General features: G+C 42.3%; 1 protein-coding gene across 2 annotated transcripts; it reads right to left on the reverse strand.

Annotated features, from left to right (window-relative positions):
* On the reverse strand, positions 1-11,599 carry LOC105028511 (C-X-C chemokine receptor type 5). Of its 2 annotated transcripts, XM_029123031.2 has the most exons (8): positions 11,526-11,599; positions 10,219-10,341; positions 7,219-7,384; positions 3,994-4,121; positions 3,201-3,441; positions 1,929-2,008; positions 1,438-1,635; positions 1-1,166 (listed from the first exon to the last, which is right to left on the reverse strand). In XM_029123031.2, the coding sequence occupies exons 2-8, from the start codon at positions 10,249-10,251 to the stop codon at positions 879-881; spliced, it is 1,134 nt and encodes a 377-aa protein (XP_028978864.1). In that variant the 5' UTR covers positions 10,252-10,341; positions 11,526-11,599; the 3' UTR covers positions 1-878. The 2 variants fall into 2 exon arrangements, with proteins under 2 accessions (XP_028978864.1, XP_034150249.1); XM_034294358.1 differs by lacking the exons at positions 10,219-10,341; positions 11,526-11,599 and having other exon boundaries at positions 7,187-7,311.
* Positions 11,600-18,909: the final 7,310 nt, after the last annotated feature.

Below are 18,909 nucleotides of genomic sequence, written 5' to 3' on the forward strand. Positions count from 1 at the left end.
TTAAAAATCTATTCAGTACATTTTTGGTTTAATGTCCATTCTAATGTTGTTCTTGTCTGTTCTTTTTACAGACTATATTAACAATATTGCCTTGTAAATTTACTTTATGGCTTTTATTTTGAAAAAGAAAATCTGAACGCTGCCAGCATAATATCCTGCGGCTAAAATAACGCTAATGAATATAACCTGCTCCGGAGTAGGTTGGGTGTGCAGAACTTACTATGGCAACGTAGCCTAACTAGGTAACAAGTGAACCAACGTCGTGACACTGACGGTAGCTAACCCCAAATCCTGCTTCGTAGTATAAGCCTCAGGTCATTTAAGGGTATTAAACCTGGATATTAAAGATGTTAAACCTGGTCACATGAGGGTTTTAAACCTGGATATTTAAGATGTTAAACCTGGTCACATGAGGGTTTTAAACCTGGATATTTAAGATGTTAAACCTGGTCACATGAGGGTTTTAAACCTGGATATTTAAGATGTTAAACCTGGTCACATGAGGGTTTTAAACCTGGATATTTAAGATGTTAAACCTGGTCACATGAGGGTTTTAAACCTGGATATTTAAGATGTTAAACCTGGTCACATGAGTGTTTTAAACCTGGATATTTAAGATGTTAAACCTGGTCACATGAGGGCTTTAAACCTGGATATTTAAGATGTTAAACCTGGTCACATGAGGGTTTTAAACCTGGATATTTAAGATGTTAAACCTGGTCACATGAGGGTTTTAAACCTGGATATTTAAGATGTTAAACCTGGTCACATGAGGGTTTTAAACCTGGATATTAAAGACGTTAAACCTGGTCACATGAGGGTTTTAAACCAAGTCATATGAGGGTATTAGACCTGGATCTTTATAGGGTGAAATCTGGTTATAGGATGTTAGTGGTTGCTGTAGGGAGTCCTTCAGAGAAGGATGCTGATGCCCGACTAGAACTAGTCTGTATGACAACCCTGCCACACACCCGTCCACAGCCCCAGCGGACCAGCAGTCTCAGCAGGTCCTGGCGGAACCGCTGCCCGGCAAAAGCATAGAGCAGTGGGTTGAGGCAGCAGTGTGAGTAGCCCAAACTCTCCGCCACTACCAGGGATATCTTCATTCTGGTCAAGGCCTGGCAGTCCAACCCATGCACCAGCCTCAGGTCAATCATCGTTTTCATCTGCCAACGTGAACAAAAAAAAAACATCACTTCACTGCAGCAGGGCCGTTCAACTCTGAACCTACTTAATTGTACTTACCTGGTGTCCAAGGTCAAAATCAGACCCTTGCTACACCAGGATTAAAACCAGAAGTGTTTCATCCTTCAAGGACTGGAGTTTAATAGAGCTGTTTTATTGGCCTCGGTTAAGTCTGAGTACGGTTTGACTACATTTCTTTTTTGATTGACAAACTAATTAAACCAATTAAATGATTAACTAACTGGGTCGCACCAGCACAGTGATGTTGTATGGCAGCCAGCAGAGGCAGAAAACGGCGGTGACCAGAAAGGCCAGGCGGATGGCCCCCTTCTTCTCCTGGCTCCGCTGGCGTGCTGGACTGCGGTACAGGCTCAGCCCCACAGCTGTGTAGCAGTAGGTCATCACCCCGAGAGGCAGGAAGAAGCACAGCACATGGGTCATGACACGATCCTGTAAGAGAGGCAAAAATACTCCTGAGCCAAAATTCAGCTGTCTACAAATTCTCAAATAAAATGTAACCTTCAATTGATACATGTTTTTTGTCTGCAATGTTTCTTTTCGTGAATTTAAGAATGCAGCTGCTGTGATTTTGTGATCTTGCTATCTACTGTAAACCCTGTCTCTTTCAAAGACATGCCATGCATGGGTGGAGGTGTGTTAGTGCTGGGTCCAGGCCACAACATTCAACAAAAAAATGACCTGAAGAGTGAAAGGAGGCTTCCAGACCTTTGAGTGGAACCTACCGTCAGACGCCAGTTGTTGGCATGGATACCGTGGCTGTAGAAGGAGCAGAGGGTCTGTGATGGGTCTGTCTGATTCTTCCCTATGACAGAAGCATTTCAACCAGTTTTACTAATGAAAATATGTACTATTATTACTACGCTGCTGAAACCTAACTTGTTCAGTTTCTGCTGTGTGAAATTGAAATGCAAATTCCAGTCAGATGACGAGGTGTAGAAAGGTGAATCCTGGCAGAGTTGTAATTAGCACTGGTCTACACCAGCCCATTCACTGCAACGCGGTAGCGCTGTAACAAGCGACATGCTGGATAATGTTCGGAAGGTCACGCCTCTCCCCCTATGTAAATATGGTACATACTGCAGGTCCACCTGCACACAAGGAACTCTTTTGACTCTAGGACGCATGAAGTTCACCATGATGGATTTTCCTCCATTTAGAATGTTCTCTAAACCATTGAAGTTCCAACTCCTCCTGAATGGAAGGGCAAATCTGCATATAACACGGTGTCCGGCATCTATGGGTGAAGTTTGAAAAACGGCATGTATTTTGCACTGCAACATAAAATAACCAGTATTGACCAAAACCTGTTAATTTGGTTGGTCTAATACATAAATGCCTATACATCAGGCATAGATATTCAGATCTTAATAAAACTTGGAGAATATGTTCCCAATATTGGTAAGACACCAGACAAGCACATTCATATGGACCACACTATGAAGGCCTAGTTTTTATATCTTCTAAACCGTTTGATACAGAGTGGGCACATTTGTTTTCAACAAAAATTGACTTTAAAAGTTTTACCTACTTCAATATCTACTATCCAATCATGGGTTCTCATGCTCATACAAAACTAAACATAAGAAGGAAGTTGTTAATATTTCTTTTTATCTATCTAGGGTAGTTAGCGTTTGATTTACGGGTCTTAGAGAATAGCATGTATTTTGTTATGTTTCTTAATCGTGGTTGTGCCATGCTCACATTGTCCAAGAATTAAAGAGAGGGTGGCACCCAATTTGGTCTACGCCCTTCTGTATTAATGGTGGATGTTGGTCAGGACAGCCTTGTCTACTCCCACTCCAGCGACCCCTGTGGTGGGTCAGTCACCTACAAGCTTCCCTTTGGTGAGTGGGCTGGCATGAATTTCCTGGTTCAGAGGGGTGTGATGCCGCATCGAAAGATGACCTTTGTTCAGACGAGGCAAGGACACATTTGTGAACTGCAAATTACAAATTTCCCTGATTGCCTAGCTGTCCACATGTTTAATGTCTTACCTACAGACAGGAACACCATGTTGGGAATGGACAGGGCCAGACACAGCAACCACAACGTCAGGCAGGTTAGGTGAACGTTCCTGGGACGGCGACTCTGGAGGCTGGGGACAGCATGCACTATGGCCAAGTAACGATCAAAGCTAATACACGCCAGGAGCAGACTGCTGGACAGGAAGTTGAGTCTGTTCAACATTCCTAACAGCTTACAAAGGACGTCTCCAAACACCACCCTCATGAATACCTGTTGACATTGTGAGAATTCAATTGATTAATTTAAGTGGTGATTAGATTAAAAATAATATTTGGGAGAAATTACTTCGAGCTGTGTCTGAAGTCCCATGGTATCCTAATTTATAAGGTAATATTTGGTTTACTTCCACCCCATCCCGGAGTTAGTGTAGGTAGCTTACTAAGTGTAAAATGTATGTATTGAAACCAGGGAAAACAAACAGAAAATCCCTCAAAAACACTTCATACTAAGTTTACAAATGTGTTGCATTAGCAGCAATGTGGCTGGAGCAGCAATGTGGAGTCAGTAACGATGTCCGTTAGCAGCGATGAGGAGTCAGTAACGATGTCCGTTAGCAGCGATGTGTAGTCAGTAACAATGTCCATTAGCAGCGATGTTTGAATTCTTTAATTTTGACAATACTAAGAACATTTTGTACTTCGCAAAATCAAACGATTCCCCTAATTTAGTGGATACAAGTATCATATTGTACTGTTTTGTTTCTTGTTTCTCATTCTCTATTAGGAACCATGTTCGGGTAAAGCACAATTTAAAACAATGTACCTGTACCAGGGCAAAGGGGAAGGTAGCTAAAAGCAGAAGGTCGGCCAGTGCTAGGTGAAGCAAGTAGATTTCTGTGATTCTCAGGTGGCCACGGCTCCTAAGCAACACCGTCATCATCAGACTATTACCTGGCAGAACACAAATAAAAAATTACAGGAAATGATGGAGAAGCCAGTCCAGGTGTTACTATTGGATACATAGATGACAACTGGGTCCAGTCCAGGTTTTACTACTGGATTTATAAACGACAACTTGTTCCAGTCCAGGTTTTACTACTGGATATATAAGTGACAACTGGGTCCAGTCCAGATTTTACTACTGGATATATAAGTGACAACTGGGTCCAGTCCAGGTTTTACTACTAGATTTATAAACGACAACTGGTTCCAGTCCAGGTTTTACTACTGGATATATAAGTGACAACTGGGTCCAGTCCAGATTTTACTACTGGATATATAAGTGACAACTGGGTCCAGTCCAGATTTTACTACTGGATATATAAGTGACAACTGGGTCCAGTCCAGGTTTTACTACTGGATATATAAGTGACAACTGGGTCCAGTCCAGGTTTTACTACTGGATATATAAGTGACAACTGGGTCCAGTCCAGATTTTACTACTGGATATATAAGTGACAACTGGGTCCAGTCCAGGTTTTACTACTGGATGTATAAGTGACAACTGGGTCCAGTCCAGGTTTTACTACTGGATATATAAGTGACAACTGGGTCCAGTCCAGGTTTTACTACTGGATAAACAGGTGACAACTGAATCCAGTCCAGCATAGACTACTGGATATACGGCTCTGGAAAAAATTAAGAGACCACTGCAAAATATCCAGTTTCTCTGGCTTCACTATTCATAGGTATGTGTTTGAGTAAAATGCAAATTTTTGTTTTATTCTATAAACTACTGACAACATTACTCTCAAATTCCAAATAAAAATATTGTCATTAAGAGTATTTATTTGTAGAAAATAACTAGTCAAAATAACGAAAGAAAGATACTTTTTTTTCAGACCTCAAATAATGCAAAGAAAACAAATTAATATTCATTTTTCAACAACAAAATACTAATGTTTTAACTTAAGAAGAGTTCAGAAATCAATATTTTTGTGGAATAATGCTGATTTTATATCACAGCTTTCATGCGTCTTGGCATGCTCTCCACTAGTCTGTCACATTACTGTTGGGTGACTTTATGCCACTCCTGGCACAAAAATTCAAGTAGCTCGGCTTTGTTTGATGGCCATCTCTCTTCCTCTTGATCAAATTACAGAGGTTTTCAATGTGGTTCAGGTCTGGAGATTGGGCTGGCCATGATAGGGTCTTGATCTGGTGGTCCTCCATCCACACCTTGATTGACCTGGCTGTGTGGCATGGAGCATTGTCCTGCCGGAAAAATCAATTATCAGAGTTGGGGAACATTGTCAGAGCAAACATTGTCTTGGCTGGATTCATGCATCCTTCACAAAGACAAATCTTCCTGATTCCAGCCTTGCTGAAGCTTCCCCAGATCATCACCGATCCTCCACCCAATTTCACATTGGGTGCGAGACACTGTGGCTTGTAGGCCTCTCCAAATCTCTGTCTAACCATTAGACAACCAGGTGTTGGGCAAAGCTGAAAATTTGACTCATCAGAGAAGATGACCTTACTCCGTTCCTCTACGGTCCAATCCTTATGGTCTTTGCAAACTTCAGCTTGGCTCTTCTTTGCTTCTCATTGATGAAGGTTTTTTTTCTAGCTTTGCACAACTTCAGCCCCGTCCTCGCCGTGCACTTCACCCCAGCTGCTGCCATTGCCATTCTTTTTGTAGGTCAGTTGATGTCATCCTATGGTTGACGTTGACGTTCATTTCGGTCAGTGGACAGTTTTTTTCACCCTCTGCCAGTCTGTAGCTTTGTTGTCCCCAATGTCTGTTGCTTGACCTTGTTCTTATCAACCGCCTTCTTTGAAATTTTCAGGATGGAAGCAACCTGACGCTCACTGTATCCCTCTGCCAGTAAAGCCAGAACTGAACCCTTCTTTTCCTCACTCAAAGCTTTTCTTTTGAACTCTTTTGTCATGCTGAATAATTATGTTTGTATTCAAATTACCGTTGAGATTCTATTTGCACTGTTTTTGCCATCCAGCTGGTCCTATTGCAAGAGGATAGTGATGGCCACAGCAGTGGTTTTTATACTTTTCCTCATTAAGTTAGATTTGGTTCAGGTAATCACCTAATCAGTACCTCATTTAGTAAAATGAGGTGTGCCTGTGCTGGAATTTAACAGACACTGGAATGGAATGGCTGCCAAACATGTAGAGATGCTGATTTGAGAAAGATTTGGAGTGGTTTCTTAAGTTTTTCCAGAGCTGTTTATGTGACAACCGAGTCCAGTTCATATTTTACTTCTGGATAAACAGGTGACAATTGTGTACAGTCCAGGTTTTACTACTTGAACAAAAGACCTATATCCCTGCCTACCACTGCAATTCTGACACCCTGTTGGCTACACAAATATAATTGAGCTACAGTACAATTTAAGTTATAGGCTTGAAAATTAACATTATTTTTATAATAATTACTCATGTGTGTGAAGGCCTATTTGAGAATGAAATCATGCCACCTCACTTACTTGGCTTCTGCTATGTTGGTGTTGCTGAATTAATCACTTGGTAAAATTACAAAGTGATACACAACATTTGTATTGTCCAGTGAAATCGCATTGGTTATCACTGGACATGTATGGGTTGAAGATGTTATATGATTGACTGTGGAAAATGTGTAACTTTAAAAAGAAAATTATTCTGAAGGATCTGAAGGATCTATTCAAGTTCCAAACAACTGTACCATTTTTAATGTGCAAAACGCAGGCTCTGATTTCTGCAAAGGAACATGCTGTAGTGAAAGAACACCACATATCTGAGGTGGATAAGCACCTCGTTTTATTCACTTGATTGGGATAAGATCAACTTAACCTAGCAGGTAGGAGGTGTGGTTCAGAGCACTTACTGCTATGGTTTCTGATCAGAAAAAAGCTCTCTTTTTGGAGCTCAAGAGTATGCTTTAGTTCCAGTTTGACAGAGCTTCCCAGGTTATTAATTGAGCTTTCTGGAATACCTCTCAGAATGGGTGTGTCTTCATACCTGTCACTCCCAGAATGGGTGTCTTCATACCTGTCATTCTCAGAATGGGTGTGTATTCATACCTGTCACTCCCAGAATGGGTGTGTCTTCATACCTGTCACTCCCAGCAGAAGCACTACACTGTAGACCAGTGGTTGGAAGATGGTGTGGAAACCCTTGAGACCTGCACTGTCATCACAAGTGAACTGGTGCATCGCATTGTTGCTTATGTTAGGACCCTCATCTTGGTCGTAGCCACTGAAAATGCCCTCAAAATCTTCCTGTAAAAGATGTTGGAGGTTTTTATTTTTCTGGTGAAACTGTGAATTACACTGTGGAGATTACATTCCACAATCTTGTCAACATCAACTGGAGATCTTTTGCACAACAGAATGCTGTTCCAGTAACATTCAGTATGTCTAATGCATCTGCAGTTCGGGGGCTCATCTGCAAAGAAAAATGGGTAGACATTTTGAAAAGCTCAGCAACATAAAATCCATTATTCAGGAATCTGGGTAACTACAGAAGAGAGAGGGTATTTCCTGAAAGAGTAGCTGGCCAGATTCCAACCCATATGCCTCAGTGAGTAGTATTTACATGTTTACCTGTGGACACATCTGACCCCTCTGAAGACCCCTCTGAAGACCCTTCTGAAGACCCCTCTGAAGACCCCTCTGAAGACCCTTCTGAAGACCCCTCTGAAGACCCCTCTGAAGACCCCTCTGAAGACCCTTCTGAAGACCCCTCTGAAGACCCCTCTGAAGACCCCTCTGAAGTGCACTAGGCCGTATATATCTACATTTCCCACAGAAATTGGACCAACACGCACCCCTGAAGGTCTCCACTGTTTAGGGTAACCATGGTGAATGTGTTGTCGCTTGCGGTCACCACCTCAGGGCGTTCGTCGTTAAGTCCAGGACCAGGTCGCTAAGGGTGGTGGAATTGACAGAATGGATTCTTGTACAAAGACATTCATGTTTTAGTGGTTCTTTTTAGAGCCCCTGCCTAAATACAGTGTCGCATGAGTCACAGGCGGAGAAGTGAGGTCATGCGTGACTGATCCTAGAAACTATGACAGGAATTGAAACCGTCTAATCTTATATCTGTTGGAAATGTAAATCCAGAGGATTTATACAAAGCCTCAGATAAACATTGAACAGTGTACATTTTGTTATAGGGACATGCACGTATTTGTGGGAGAAATTGTGTAACTATTTAAAAAAAACGGGTACCTGATGTATGTAATCCTCATTTCGGTAGAAAATTTGGTCCTATTATTGGCTGCAATATAGATATTAATTTCAGCAAAGACCCCGTCCCTGGGTTACACCTAAGGGACCCCACAAACCTTGTCAGGCCCAATATCCACTAAATCCTGAGGCCTCTAAGGGAATAACACCTGTGTTTAAAGCATTGCATGTTGTCTTCATCTATCTGTGATCTTCTTGTTTTGTACATAAACTGCATGTGTAATAAACTTCTATAAGCAGGGCCCAGCTGTAAAGGAGACCTTGGTCTCAATCTGTGTTTCTTTTTGAAATAAAGGTATAATAATAATAATAAACATGTATTATTTAAAAAGCCTGCTTGATCTCAAAACTCCTTCATGCATTCATTATACAAAGCAATGCTGCGTTTGCAAACGTTAGGTGTTGACTTTAATTAGCTAAGCTTTTTGAAAGAAAATACGATGAATATATTGCGTGTTGTCCCCTAGACGTGCCCATTGCATTGATCAAGTTGTGGCAGCGCACAAAATATAAACATTATTTTCCACGTTACGAACAATGGGCCTCATTCAAGTTTTTTCTTAAATTTGTCCTAAGAAAAGTCTACGTCAGATTCAAAACGTTCTTAAACCGCAGACTTGTTCGCACCTATGTTCTTATAATGATGAATCCCATTGTCCGCGTAAATTGAAAGCGGGTATTAGTTGTTCCCAGCATAGGTAAACTCCCCGTCAATCTCAATAAAAGGATATGAGACTGCATGGCCATGTGCACACAGAAATCACACAAATTCTAAAGAGAAGTTGAGACCTCAAGAATGCCCAAACCAAAATCTAAGGCCAGTGGCTGGAGCACCGGACTCAAAATGTAAATAACGTCAGTAGTTATAAAGTGGATGCACTGCTGCAGGAACAGCAAACAAGCTGTCATATTCAGTAGAGTCAGTAGTGGATATAAAATAACAACAAATAAAGACGGTACTCGTTCGGTGAACGCTGTATCCGTAGAAGGGCGCGCACAACTGAGGGAGTAAAAAAAGTTAAATCTCAAATCTGTGACCAAAACAAATATTGCCAAACACGGAAGAATAATGTAAATTGTTTTTTTTTAATATGATAAATTATGAAATATTATTGTAATTAAAATCATATGTATTATAAAACTGAAGAAAACGCAATAACTAATTATTTGCAACAAACATGTCAGCACTCAAACGTGCCTACGTGTCCTCTTGAGTGTGGGTAGATTCTGTTCTTACCTAAAAACAAATTCCAAATAAGAAAATAAATCGTGAATGTAAGGTGGGTCAATTTTACAAACTTCAACCCATGGTCCGCAATCACCTTAGCGAGATGTGAAAAGGAACGATAAGACTTGATGGTCGTTCATCAAAAAATGTCAATATTATTTATAAATATCTTGTTTTATATTTTGGTAATTTTAGCCTGTATTGATTATCATAACGACCTTTAACCACGCTGGGTTACATCACGTAATAGACCATGGGAAACCCGCTCATAATTCCGTGTTCTACATTTTCTACAAAAAATACTGTAAAAAACTTTCTGAAAGTCTAAGCAAACCTTTCATCAAACAAAATGTCTCTATTTTTTGAAAGTGACGCAACAAGCTTCTGACAATTTTAGTAGGCCAGTTGAATATAATCCTTTTTAAAGCATTACGTTTCTGAAATATTACCAAATGTAGAAACCGTTTTGTGTCAAAAACTACTTATGAAACTATACTTAAATCCTGTTAACGGGGCATTATATGCCCATATTTCTGTCTGTAGAGGAAAATCTGCACCTTATTTGCTATTTTTAACAATAGCCAATGAAAAACACGGAGGCTACATTGATTTAATGCATTCAGTAAATCTCACTCACCTTGTCATAAACAATACCTTTGGCTTCTCCCATGTTGTAACAGTCTCTCCTGGACAGACTTTTGGTGTCCGAGATGAAAGTTGTAGTATTTTGTAGGTGATCTCATGTGGTGTATTTTCATTGCTAGGAGAAAGCGACACGCACCAAACACACACGCACACAGTGCACACAGTCAAAGGACAAATAATTTAGCTGTGAAGCTTATTGCCGCATTTCCTTACAGAATTGGCTTATTTTTTCCTATAGCATTCTTTATGTCCACATATATACAGTACCAGTCAAAACATTTACTACACCTGACAAAATTGTTTAAAGCAATTTATCTGGGCAGTATAGTAGTTTTTTTAACACTTAAAAAAACAGAAACAGATAACATTGAAATTAATGCTAATATACATGGACAATAAAATATGAAGGAGAATAAGTTGTGTTATCCAAACATTAAATTATATCTTGTGACATTTTTGGAACCACACAAGGTTTTGGGCGTTATTTTACTTTATCTGACAGGAAAGCGGGCAAAGATAGAGAGTTTTTGCTGAAAGAGCAGCCAGCCACAACTGAACCCATGCTGCAGTAAACAGTGTGCCAGAGACAACGGTACCCAAACATGCATGTCTACATTTTCCATAGAAATAAATTAAGATTGTTTCACTTCCTGTCAAAATTAGAGTTATTTTTTTTGCACATGGTCCTACTGACAGATATTACTCAACCCTGGTGCAGTGATGCAGCACTCCAGTACACTTGTTAATGTCCCCTGAGTCCAATAACAGTTATTTTGCTAGGTACGTTGACCAAGAAAACGTTCCCATCTACAATCAAATATAGCTACAGTGGACTAAATGGCCACCAAAATAGTTTGCTGAGAAGTTCAGTAAAAAAGCTATGATTTATTGCTGGTAAAAAAATTTTTTGGTCCATCTTATTATATTATTATTATAATAAGTTATTTATTATATAAGTTATTTTATTAAGCTGAATGAAAAATATTTCTAGGTTTTTGGTTGAGCTAAAGAATACATCTCATTGTTTTAAAGACTTAGACCTGAATTTGCAATTAGTAGTAAATATTTTACGTTTTCGTCTTCTTTCAATATCTATTCTATAAATGAGTCCAACCGACTTTACATTTCTGAAATCCTTCAAATATTTCCTGATCACAGAAAAAGACATGTTGATATCTAATTCAGAGCAGCCATCAGTTCCCTGAACCAAAATCACCGAAACCAAAACCATATTTTCTATTCACCATCGTTTTTTATCTTCTCATGTATCAGTAGATAGAATTGAGTAAATCCTAGTACCTCTTCATTCTTATGTTGGGTATCCCACCTCATGGTAGAATCAAATATGAGATCTTGGTAGGGTTCTTGAACTATTGAGCATACTTGAATTATAAGGCTTAAGTGAAATCTTCAACTTTGTACTGTAATTGCCACTTTGAAATATTAGGCTTTATAGCAAAAAAAATTATAAATACTTAAAACATTTCCCTTTAACCTTGTAGAAATAGTTTGACTTCGAATCCAAACCTTTGAAGAATAGTGCAAGAATGATTACTGTCTCAACAGTTATTGTACACATCGTATGGAACTTCTCTGAAATATAAAATATCTTTCACTCACGCTGCTTCTTTCAAGTGGTTGACTTTAAAATACTGTGCAGGCTTTGCAAACACACACACAGCACACCAATAGGTGGCTTCAGAAATGAGAATGCATGGGCTGAAAATGGGAATTCCCCATAATTGTCATAGACAACTCTGTTTGTTCGAAGGGAAAATCTAACCTAGTGGCCTGTGCCTGCTAAATGCAGGGCTAAAAGCAACAACAGAAAAACCCATGACTGAAACTCAAATTGATTTCTGAACAATCGTCAGCTGGTACGCGTGAACATCCCATTTTGTGTACGAAAGAAACAAACAAAAGTATGTGAACCCCACAATTTTTGGTGTTCTCCAGGACATCACGAGTTAATTAGAGCAGATATTTTGTATCTGACATACCATTTTTATAGTGACCAATTCCATATGCTGGTTTTGAGAAAATCAACAGTGTAGACGAAAAACAAAATGAAGAAGGAATTAGTGCAGGTGTAAAAATAATTCAACCTGAATCTGCATTGGATAAATCAAGTAGGTAAGTAGAATCAGTCAAAGAAGGGATCGTTAGGGGTTTAGTTTGGGCAGGACTAAGATAGAGATAGAGACTAGAAACCTGGTCCGTTTGTTACCCATACAGGTGAATGTAAAACACATCATGCAGAGAGGAAAGGAGATCTTAGAGGAGCAAGAAGAGGTGTGTAACACTGAAGGATGATGCAGGACACAGACGCAGGGAGAGAGGAGGATGTTGAATGAAGAAACCAAACCATGACGAAACCAAAACTGTGTGACAGGACAGGAACCCACAAAACAACATTGCATATGGGGTCAACCAAAACAAAGACCGACAGGATACAATGATACAAGGAACTTAAATAGGGTCAATGATGAGGGAAAACAGGTGCGGGCAATAGTCAAGAAACACATGTCTCCGTGAGAGAGAGAGAGGGCGTTGGATTCAGTGGCATGGCTGACTGCCGTGCCAGAATGTGACAGGTTGAGAGTACATCAGTCTGGGGAAGACAATATAACCATCTCAGAAAGATTTGAGGCCCATCATTCCAATTTGAGGCAAATACTTTACAAATGGAGAGCATGTAACATGGCAACAACTTGGTTTCCAACAACCTGAGTCACAAGAAAAATAATAATTCAGTTAAATGCCAACCTAATCAAAACACAGAGATGTACAGACCTCCCTTGCTGCATCTCAGGTTACTCTGCCTTCCTTGACAATATTTATTCTCTAGGTTTGCGTTTTGCTAATGTCCTTGTCACTACTGGTAGCATAAGTCAGCACCTGTTGCCCATTCAGGTTGCACAGAATTCCAGAGAATTCTGTCCATTCTCTGAAGGTTTGCAAGAAGGTTTGCTGTGTCTCCCAGTAGTCTTATGAGCATGGAGGAGATACCAGGAGTTAGGCCTTTACATGAGGGGAGGTGGACAGGGCTACAGAAAGGCATCAACCCAGCAGCTGGATCAGGAGGAGCACAGCCAGAGCCCTACAGAATGACCTCCAACGGGCTACTGGTGTGCATGTTTCTGACCAAACTGTCACAAACAGACCCCATGAGGGTGGCATGAGGTCACAATGTCCTCTAGTGGGACCTGTGCTCACAGCCCAGCACCGTGCAGCTCGATTGGCCAGAGAACACCAAAATTGTCAGGTCTGCCATTGGTGCCCCGTTCTCTTCACGGATGAGAGCAGATTCACACTGAGCAAATATGACAGATGTGAAAGAGTCTGGAGACGCCGTGGTGAACGTTATGCTGCCTGCAACATCCTTCAGCTTGACTGGTTTGGCGGTGGGTCAGTGGTGTTCTAGAGAGGCATATCCTTGGAGGGTCGCACAGACCTCCACGTGCTAACCAATGCTACCCTGACTGCTGTTAGGTAACGAGATGAAATCCTCAGACCCATCGTCAGACCTTAGGCTGGTGCAGTGGGCCCTGGGTTCCTCCTGGTGCAGGACAATGCCTGGCCTCATGTGGCCAGAGTGTGTAGGCAGTTCCTGGATGATGAAGGCATTGATGCCATTGACTGGCCCTTACATTCCCCAGACCTGAATACAATTGAGAACCTCTGGGATGTTATGTATCAATGCATCCGACACCGCCAAGTAGCGCCAGACTGTCCAGGAGCTCACTGATGCCATGATCCAGGTCTGGGAGATCCCCCAGGACATCAGCTGCTGTCTCATCAGGAACATGCCCAGACGTTGTCAGGAGTGCATACAGACATGTGGGGGCCACACACACTACTGAGTCACATTATGAGTATATGAGTCACTTATGAGTCAACGTGATTAAAGTCATGCAAGTTGGAACAGTCTGTGATTTCAATTGTTTACTTAGATTTTCAGTGTGAGTTTGAATCCAGCCCTCAGTCAGTTGTTGATTTTGGTTTCCAGTTACTATTGTTACATACATTTGTTCTCAATGAATTACACAGTGCACAGTAAAGATTTTGATCTTTAATATATTTCCTTCATTGAGACCTGATGTGTGATTTAAGTGTTCCCTTCATTTTTTTGAGCAGTGTATATGCATGATATAACTATTACTATTTCTTGTGGCTTAGCATTCTGTGTTTTGGAGTACCAACATCTGTTCTTTCGTTTCCACAGAGACCATCCTGGGACGTTGCTTTATAACACCAGCTATATAACACCAGCTACCCCAAGGTGGTGGAAAGAAAGAGAGACACTAACACTGGCAAGAACTGTGATTGAAACAACTGGAAACATGTACTCTGACTGCTGAATAAACTTAGAAGAAGCATTTAACCCTGATTCATTCTTTCACCTTTACAAATCTCTAAGAACAACTGTTAGCCTAACAGTTAAAAATATGTAGATCTAATAGCTGGCGCTGCAAACAAATCCAATTCCAGGAGAGCCAGATATCCTCCATTCCCACCTCCTTCTGATGTCCCCTGGGGTACTTTATCTGACAATACATCCGGTGATCATCCATCTCACACCACTGAGAACTGAAGTGGATGAGCCATCTCACACCACTGAGAACTGAAGTGGATGAGCCATCTCACACCACTGAGAACTGAAGTGGATGAGCCATCTCACACCACTGAGAACTGAAGTGGATGAGCCATCTCACACCACTGAGAACTGAAGTGGATGAGCCATCTCACACCACTGAGTTTGCACTGCTTGGAGTACCCCTGAAGTACCCCCTCATGTTAATTTCGCTATTGTGTCATGAGTGTTTTCAAGTCCCCCCTGTTGACAGGCCAAGTACCCCCAGGGGTCCTAGTACCCTTGGTTGGGAACCGCTGTGCTAAACAAGACCTACTTTATAGGTGGAATGAGAGCTTATGCTATGATGCCTGGATATTGGACAGGAGCATGTTTTCTGGGGGTGTGCTTCCTGGTTCACTCCTCTCAGGTGTCTTTTATAGACATACATCACCGATGCCTCTGACCACAGTCAACCCACTCAAGAGTCTGTTATAGATATACAGTATCTCACAAAAGTGAGTACACCCCTCACATTTTTGCAAATGTTCTACAATGTGCTACAATGTACTGTAGTGAATGTACAGCTTGTATAACAGTGTATATTTGCTGTCCCCTCAAAATAACTCAACACACAGCCATTAATGTCTAAACCGCTGGCAACAAAAGTGAGTACACCCCTAAGTGAAAATGTCTAAATTTTGTCCAAAGTGTCAATATTTTCTGTGGCCACCATTATTTTCCAACACTGCCTTAACCCTCCTAGGCATGGAGTTCACCAGAGCTTCACAGGTTGCCACTGGAGTCCTCTTCCACTCCTCCATGATGACATCACAGAGCCCTCCTCCACCTTCCGTTTGAGGATGCCCCACAGATGCTCAATAGGGTTTAGGTCTGGAGACATGCTTGGCCAGTCCATCACCTATACCCTCAGCTTCTTTAGCATGGCCGTGGTCATCTTGGAGGTGTGTTTGGAGTCGTTATCATGTTGGAATACTGCCCTGCGGCTCAGTCTCTGAAGGGAGGGGATCATGCTCTGCTTCAGTATGTCACAGTACATGTTGGCATTCATGGTTCCCTCAATGAACTGTAGCTCCCCAGCGCCGGCAGCACTCATGCAGCCCCAGACCATGACACTCCCACCACCATGCTTGACTGTAGGCAAGACACACTTGTCTTTGTACTCCTCACCTGGTTGCCGCCACACACGCTTGACTCCATCTAAACCAAATAAGTTTATCTTGATCTCATCCGACCACAGGACATGGTTCCTGTAATCCATATCTTTAGTCTGCTTGTCTTCAGCAAACTGTTTGCGGGCTTTCTTGTGCATCGCCTTTAGAAGAGGCTTCAGTCTGAGACGACAGCCATGCAAACCAATTTAATGCAGTGAGTGGCGTATGGTCTGAGCACTGACAGGCTGACCCCCCCACCCCTTCAACCTCTGCAGCAATGCTGGCAGCACTCATACGTCTATTTCCCAAAGACAACCTCTGGATATGACGCTGAGCATGTGCACTCAACTTCTTTGGTCGACCAATGGCGAGGCCTGTTCTGAGTGGAACCTGTCCTGTTAAATCACTTTATGTTTTTGTCCACCATGCTGCAGCTCAGTTTCAGGGTCTTGGCAATCTTCTTATAGCTTACGCCACAATAATTATTTTTTTCAGATCCTCAGAGAGTTCTTTGCCATGTTGAACTTCCAATGTGACCAGTAAGAGGGAGCGTGAGAGCGATAACACCAAATTTAACACACCTGCTGCCCATTCACACCTGAGACCTTGTAACACTAATGAGTCACATGACACCGGGGAGGGAAAATGACCAATTGTGCCACTTTTGTTTCCAGCGGTTTAGACATTAGTGGCTGTGTGTTGAGTTAATTTGAGGGGACAGCAAATGTACACTGTTATACAAGCTGTACTCACTACTTTACTTTGTAGCAAAGTGTCATTTCTTCAGTGTTGTCACATGAAAAGATATAATCAAATATTTGCTAAAATGTGAGGTGTGTACTCAAATAAAAAGCGATTAGGGAAGGCCAGTCAACCTCAGCAGGTAAAAGAATAGGGAAGGCCTGCCAACACCAGCATATAAAGTGACTAAGGAAGGCCTGCCAATCCCAGCAGGTAAAGTGACTAGGGAAGGCCAGCCAATCCCAGCATGTAAAGTGACTAGGGAAGGCCAGCCAACCCCAGCAGGTAAAGTGACTAGGGAAGGCCTGCCAATCCCAGCAGGTAAAGTGACTAGGGAAGGCCAGCCAATCCCAGTATGTAAAGTGACTAGGGAAGGCCAGTCAACCTGAACATAGAAATATATTAGGGAAGGCCAGCCAACCCGAGCATATAAAGTGACTAGGGAAGGCCTGCCAATCCCAGCAGGTAAAGTGACTAGGGAAGGCCAGCCAATCCCAGCAGGTAAAGTGACTAGGGAAGGCCTGCCAATCCCAGCAGGTAAAGTGACTAGGGAAGGCCAGCCAATCCCAGCATGTAAAGTGACTAGGGAAGGCCAGTCAACCTGAACCTAGAAATATATTAGGGAAGGCCAGCCAACCCGAGCATATAAAGTGACTAGGGAAGGCCAGCCAACCCCAGCAGGTAAAGTGACTAGGGAAGGCCTGCCAATCCCAGCAGGTAAAGTGACTAGGGAAGGCCAGCCAATCCCAGCATGTAAAGTGACTAGGGAAGGCCAGCTAATCCCAGCATGTAAAGTGACTAGGGAAGGCCTGCCAATCCCAGCATGTAAAGTGACTAGGGAAGGCCAGCCAACCCCAGCAGGTAAAGTGACTAGGGAAGGCCTGCCAATCCCAGCAGGTAAAGTGACTAGGGAAGGCCAGTCAACCTGAACATAGAAATATATTAGGGAAGGCCAGCCAACCCGAGCATATAAAGTGACTAGGGAAGGCCTGCCAATCCCAGCAGGTAAAGTGACTAGGGAAGGCCAGCCAATCCCAGCAGGTAAAGTGACTAGGGAAGGCCTGCCAATCCCAGCAGGTAAAGTGACTAGGGAAGGCCAGCCAATCCCAGCATGTAAAGTGACTAGGGAAGGCCAGTCAACCTGAACCTAGAAATATATTAGGGAAGGCCAGCCAACCCGAGCATATAAAGTGACTAGGGAAGGCCAGCCAACCCCAGCAGGTAAAGTGACTAGGGAAGGCCTGCCAATCCCAGCAGGTAAAGTGACTAGGGAAGGCCAGCCAATCCCAGCATGTAAAGTGACTAGGGAAGGCCAGCTAATCCCAGCATGTAAAGTGACTAGGGAAGGCCTGCCAATCCCAGCATGTAAAGTGACTAGGGAAGGCCAGCCAACCCCAGCAGGTAAAGTGACTAGGGAAGGCCTGCCAATCCCAGCAGGTAAAGTGACTAGGGAAGGCCAGCCAATCCCAGCATGTAAAGTGACTAGGGAAGGCCAGTCAACCTGAACATGGAAATATATTAGGAAAGGCCAGCCAACCCCAGCATATAAAGTGATTAGGGAAGGCCTGCCAACCCCGGCAGGCAAAAGACTAGGGAAGGCCTGACAACCCCAGCAGGTAAAGTGACTTAAGAAGGCCAGCCATCCCCAGCATATAAAGTGAATAGGGAAGGCCTGCCAACCCCAGCTTGTAAAGTGACTTAAGAAGGCCAGCCATCACCAGCATATAAAGTGACTAGGGAAGGCCTGCCAACCCCAGCATGTAAAGTGATTAGGGAAGTCCAGCCAATCCCAGCATATTAAGTGACCTAAGAAGGCTAGCCAACCCCAGCAGGTAAAGTCTGCAGTTTAAAATGTATCTCAATGATCCATGGTAAAGTGTGTCAACTGATCTCAAACACTGAGCTCAGTTATAAAATACATTTATCCATCAATCCATCAATCAAATTCTTTTTTTTTTACATCAGCAGTCACAAAAGCCTCATACAGATACTTAACTTGAAGATTATAAGTGTACATGACCTTTAAAGCCACACTTTCAGATCACCAGCATGTCAATAAATAAAGGTGGACTTTTGCCAGAATCTTCACGCAGAATCTAGATCCCCAACAAAATAGACACAGCTAGGAGTTTTCAGGTTTGGTATTCCTGAGGTTTGTTCCAAGGACTCCAGTCCCCCAAAGATCTATAAGGAC

This window comes from Esox lucius, chromosome 1 (genome assembly GCF_011004845.1).
Source record: "Esox lucius isolate fEsoLuc1 chromosome 1, fEsoLuc1.pri, whole genome shotgun sequence".
Taxonomy (NCBI): domain Eukaryota; kingdom Metazoa; phylum Chordata; class Actinopteri; order Esociformes; family Esocidae; genus Esox; species Esox lucius.

Excerpts from the sequence above, each read along its gene's own strand:
- LOC105028511 (XM_029123031.2), bottom strand. The coding sequence starts at position 10,251 with ATGGGAGAAGCCAAAGGTATTGTTTATGACAAG. Across the intron at positions 4,122-7,218 it reads GCTTCTGCTGGGAGTGACAG|GTAATAGTCTGATGATGACG; the intron begins GTATGAAGACAC and ends GTGTTCTGCCAG. Across the intron at positions 3,442-3,993 it reads TCCCCTTTGCCCTGGTACAG|GTATTCATGAGGGTGGTGTT; the intron begins GTACATTGTTTT and ends CAATGTCAACAG.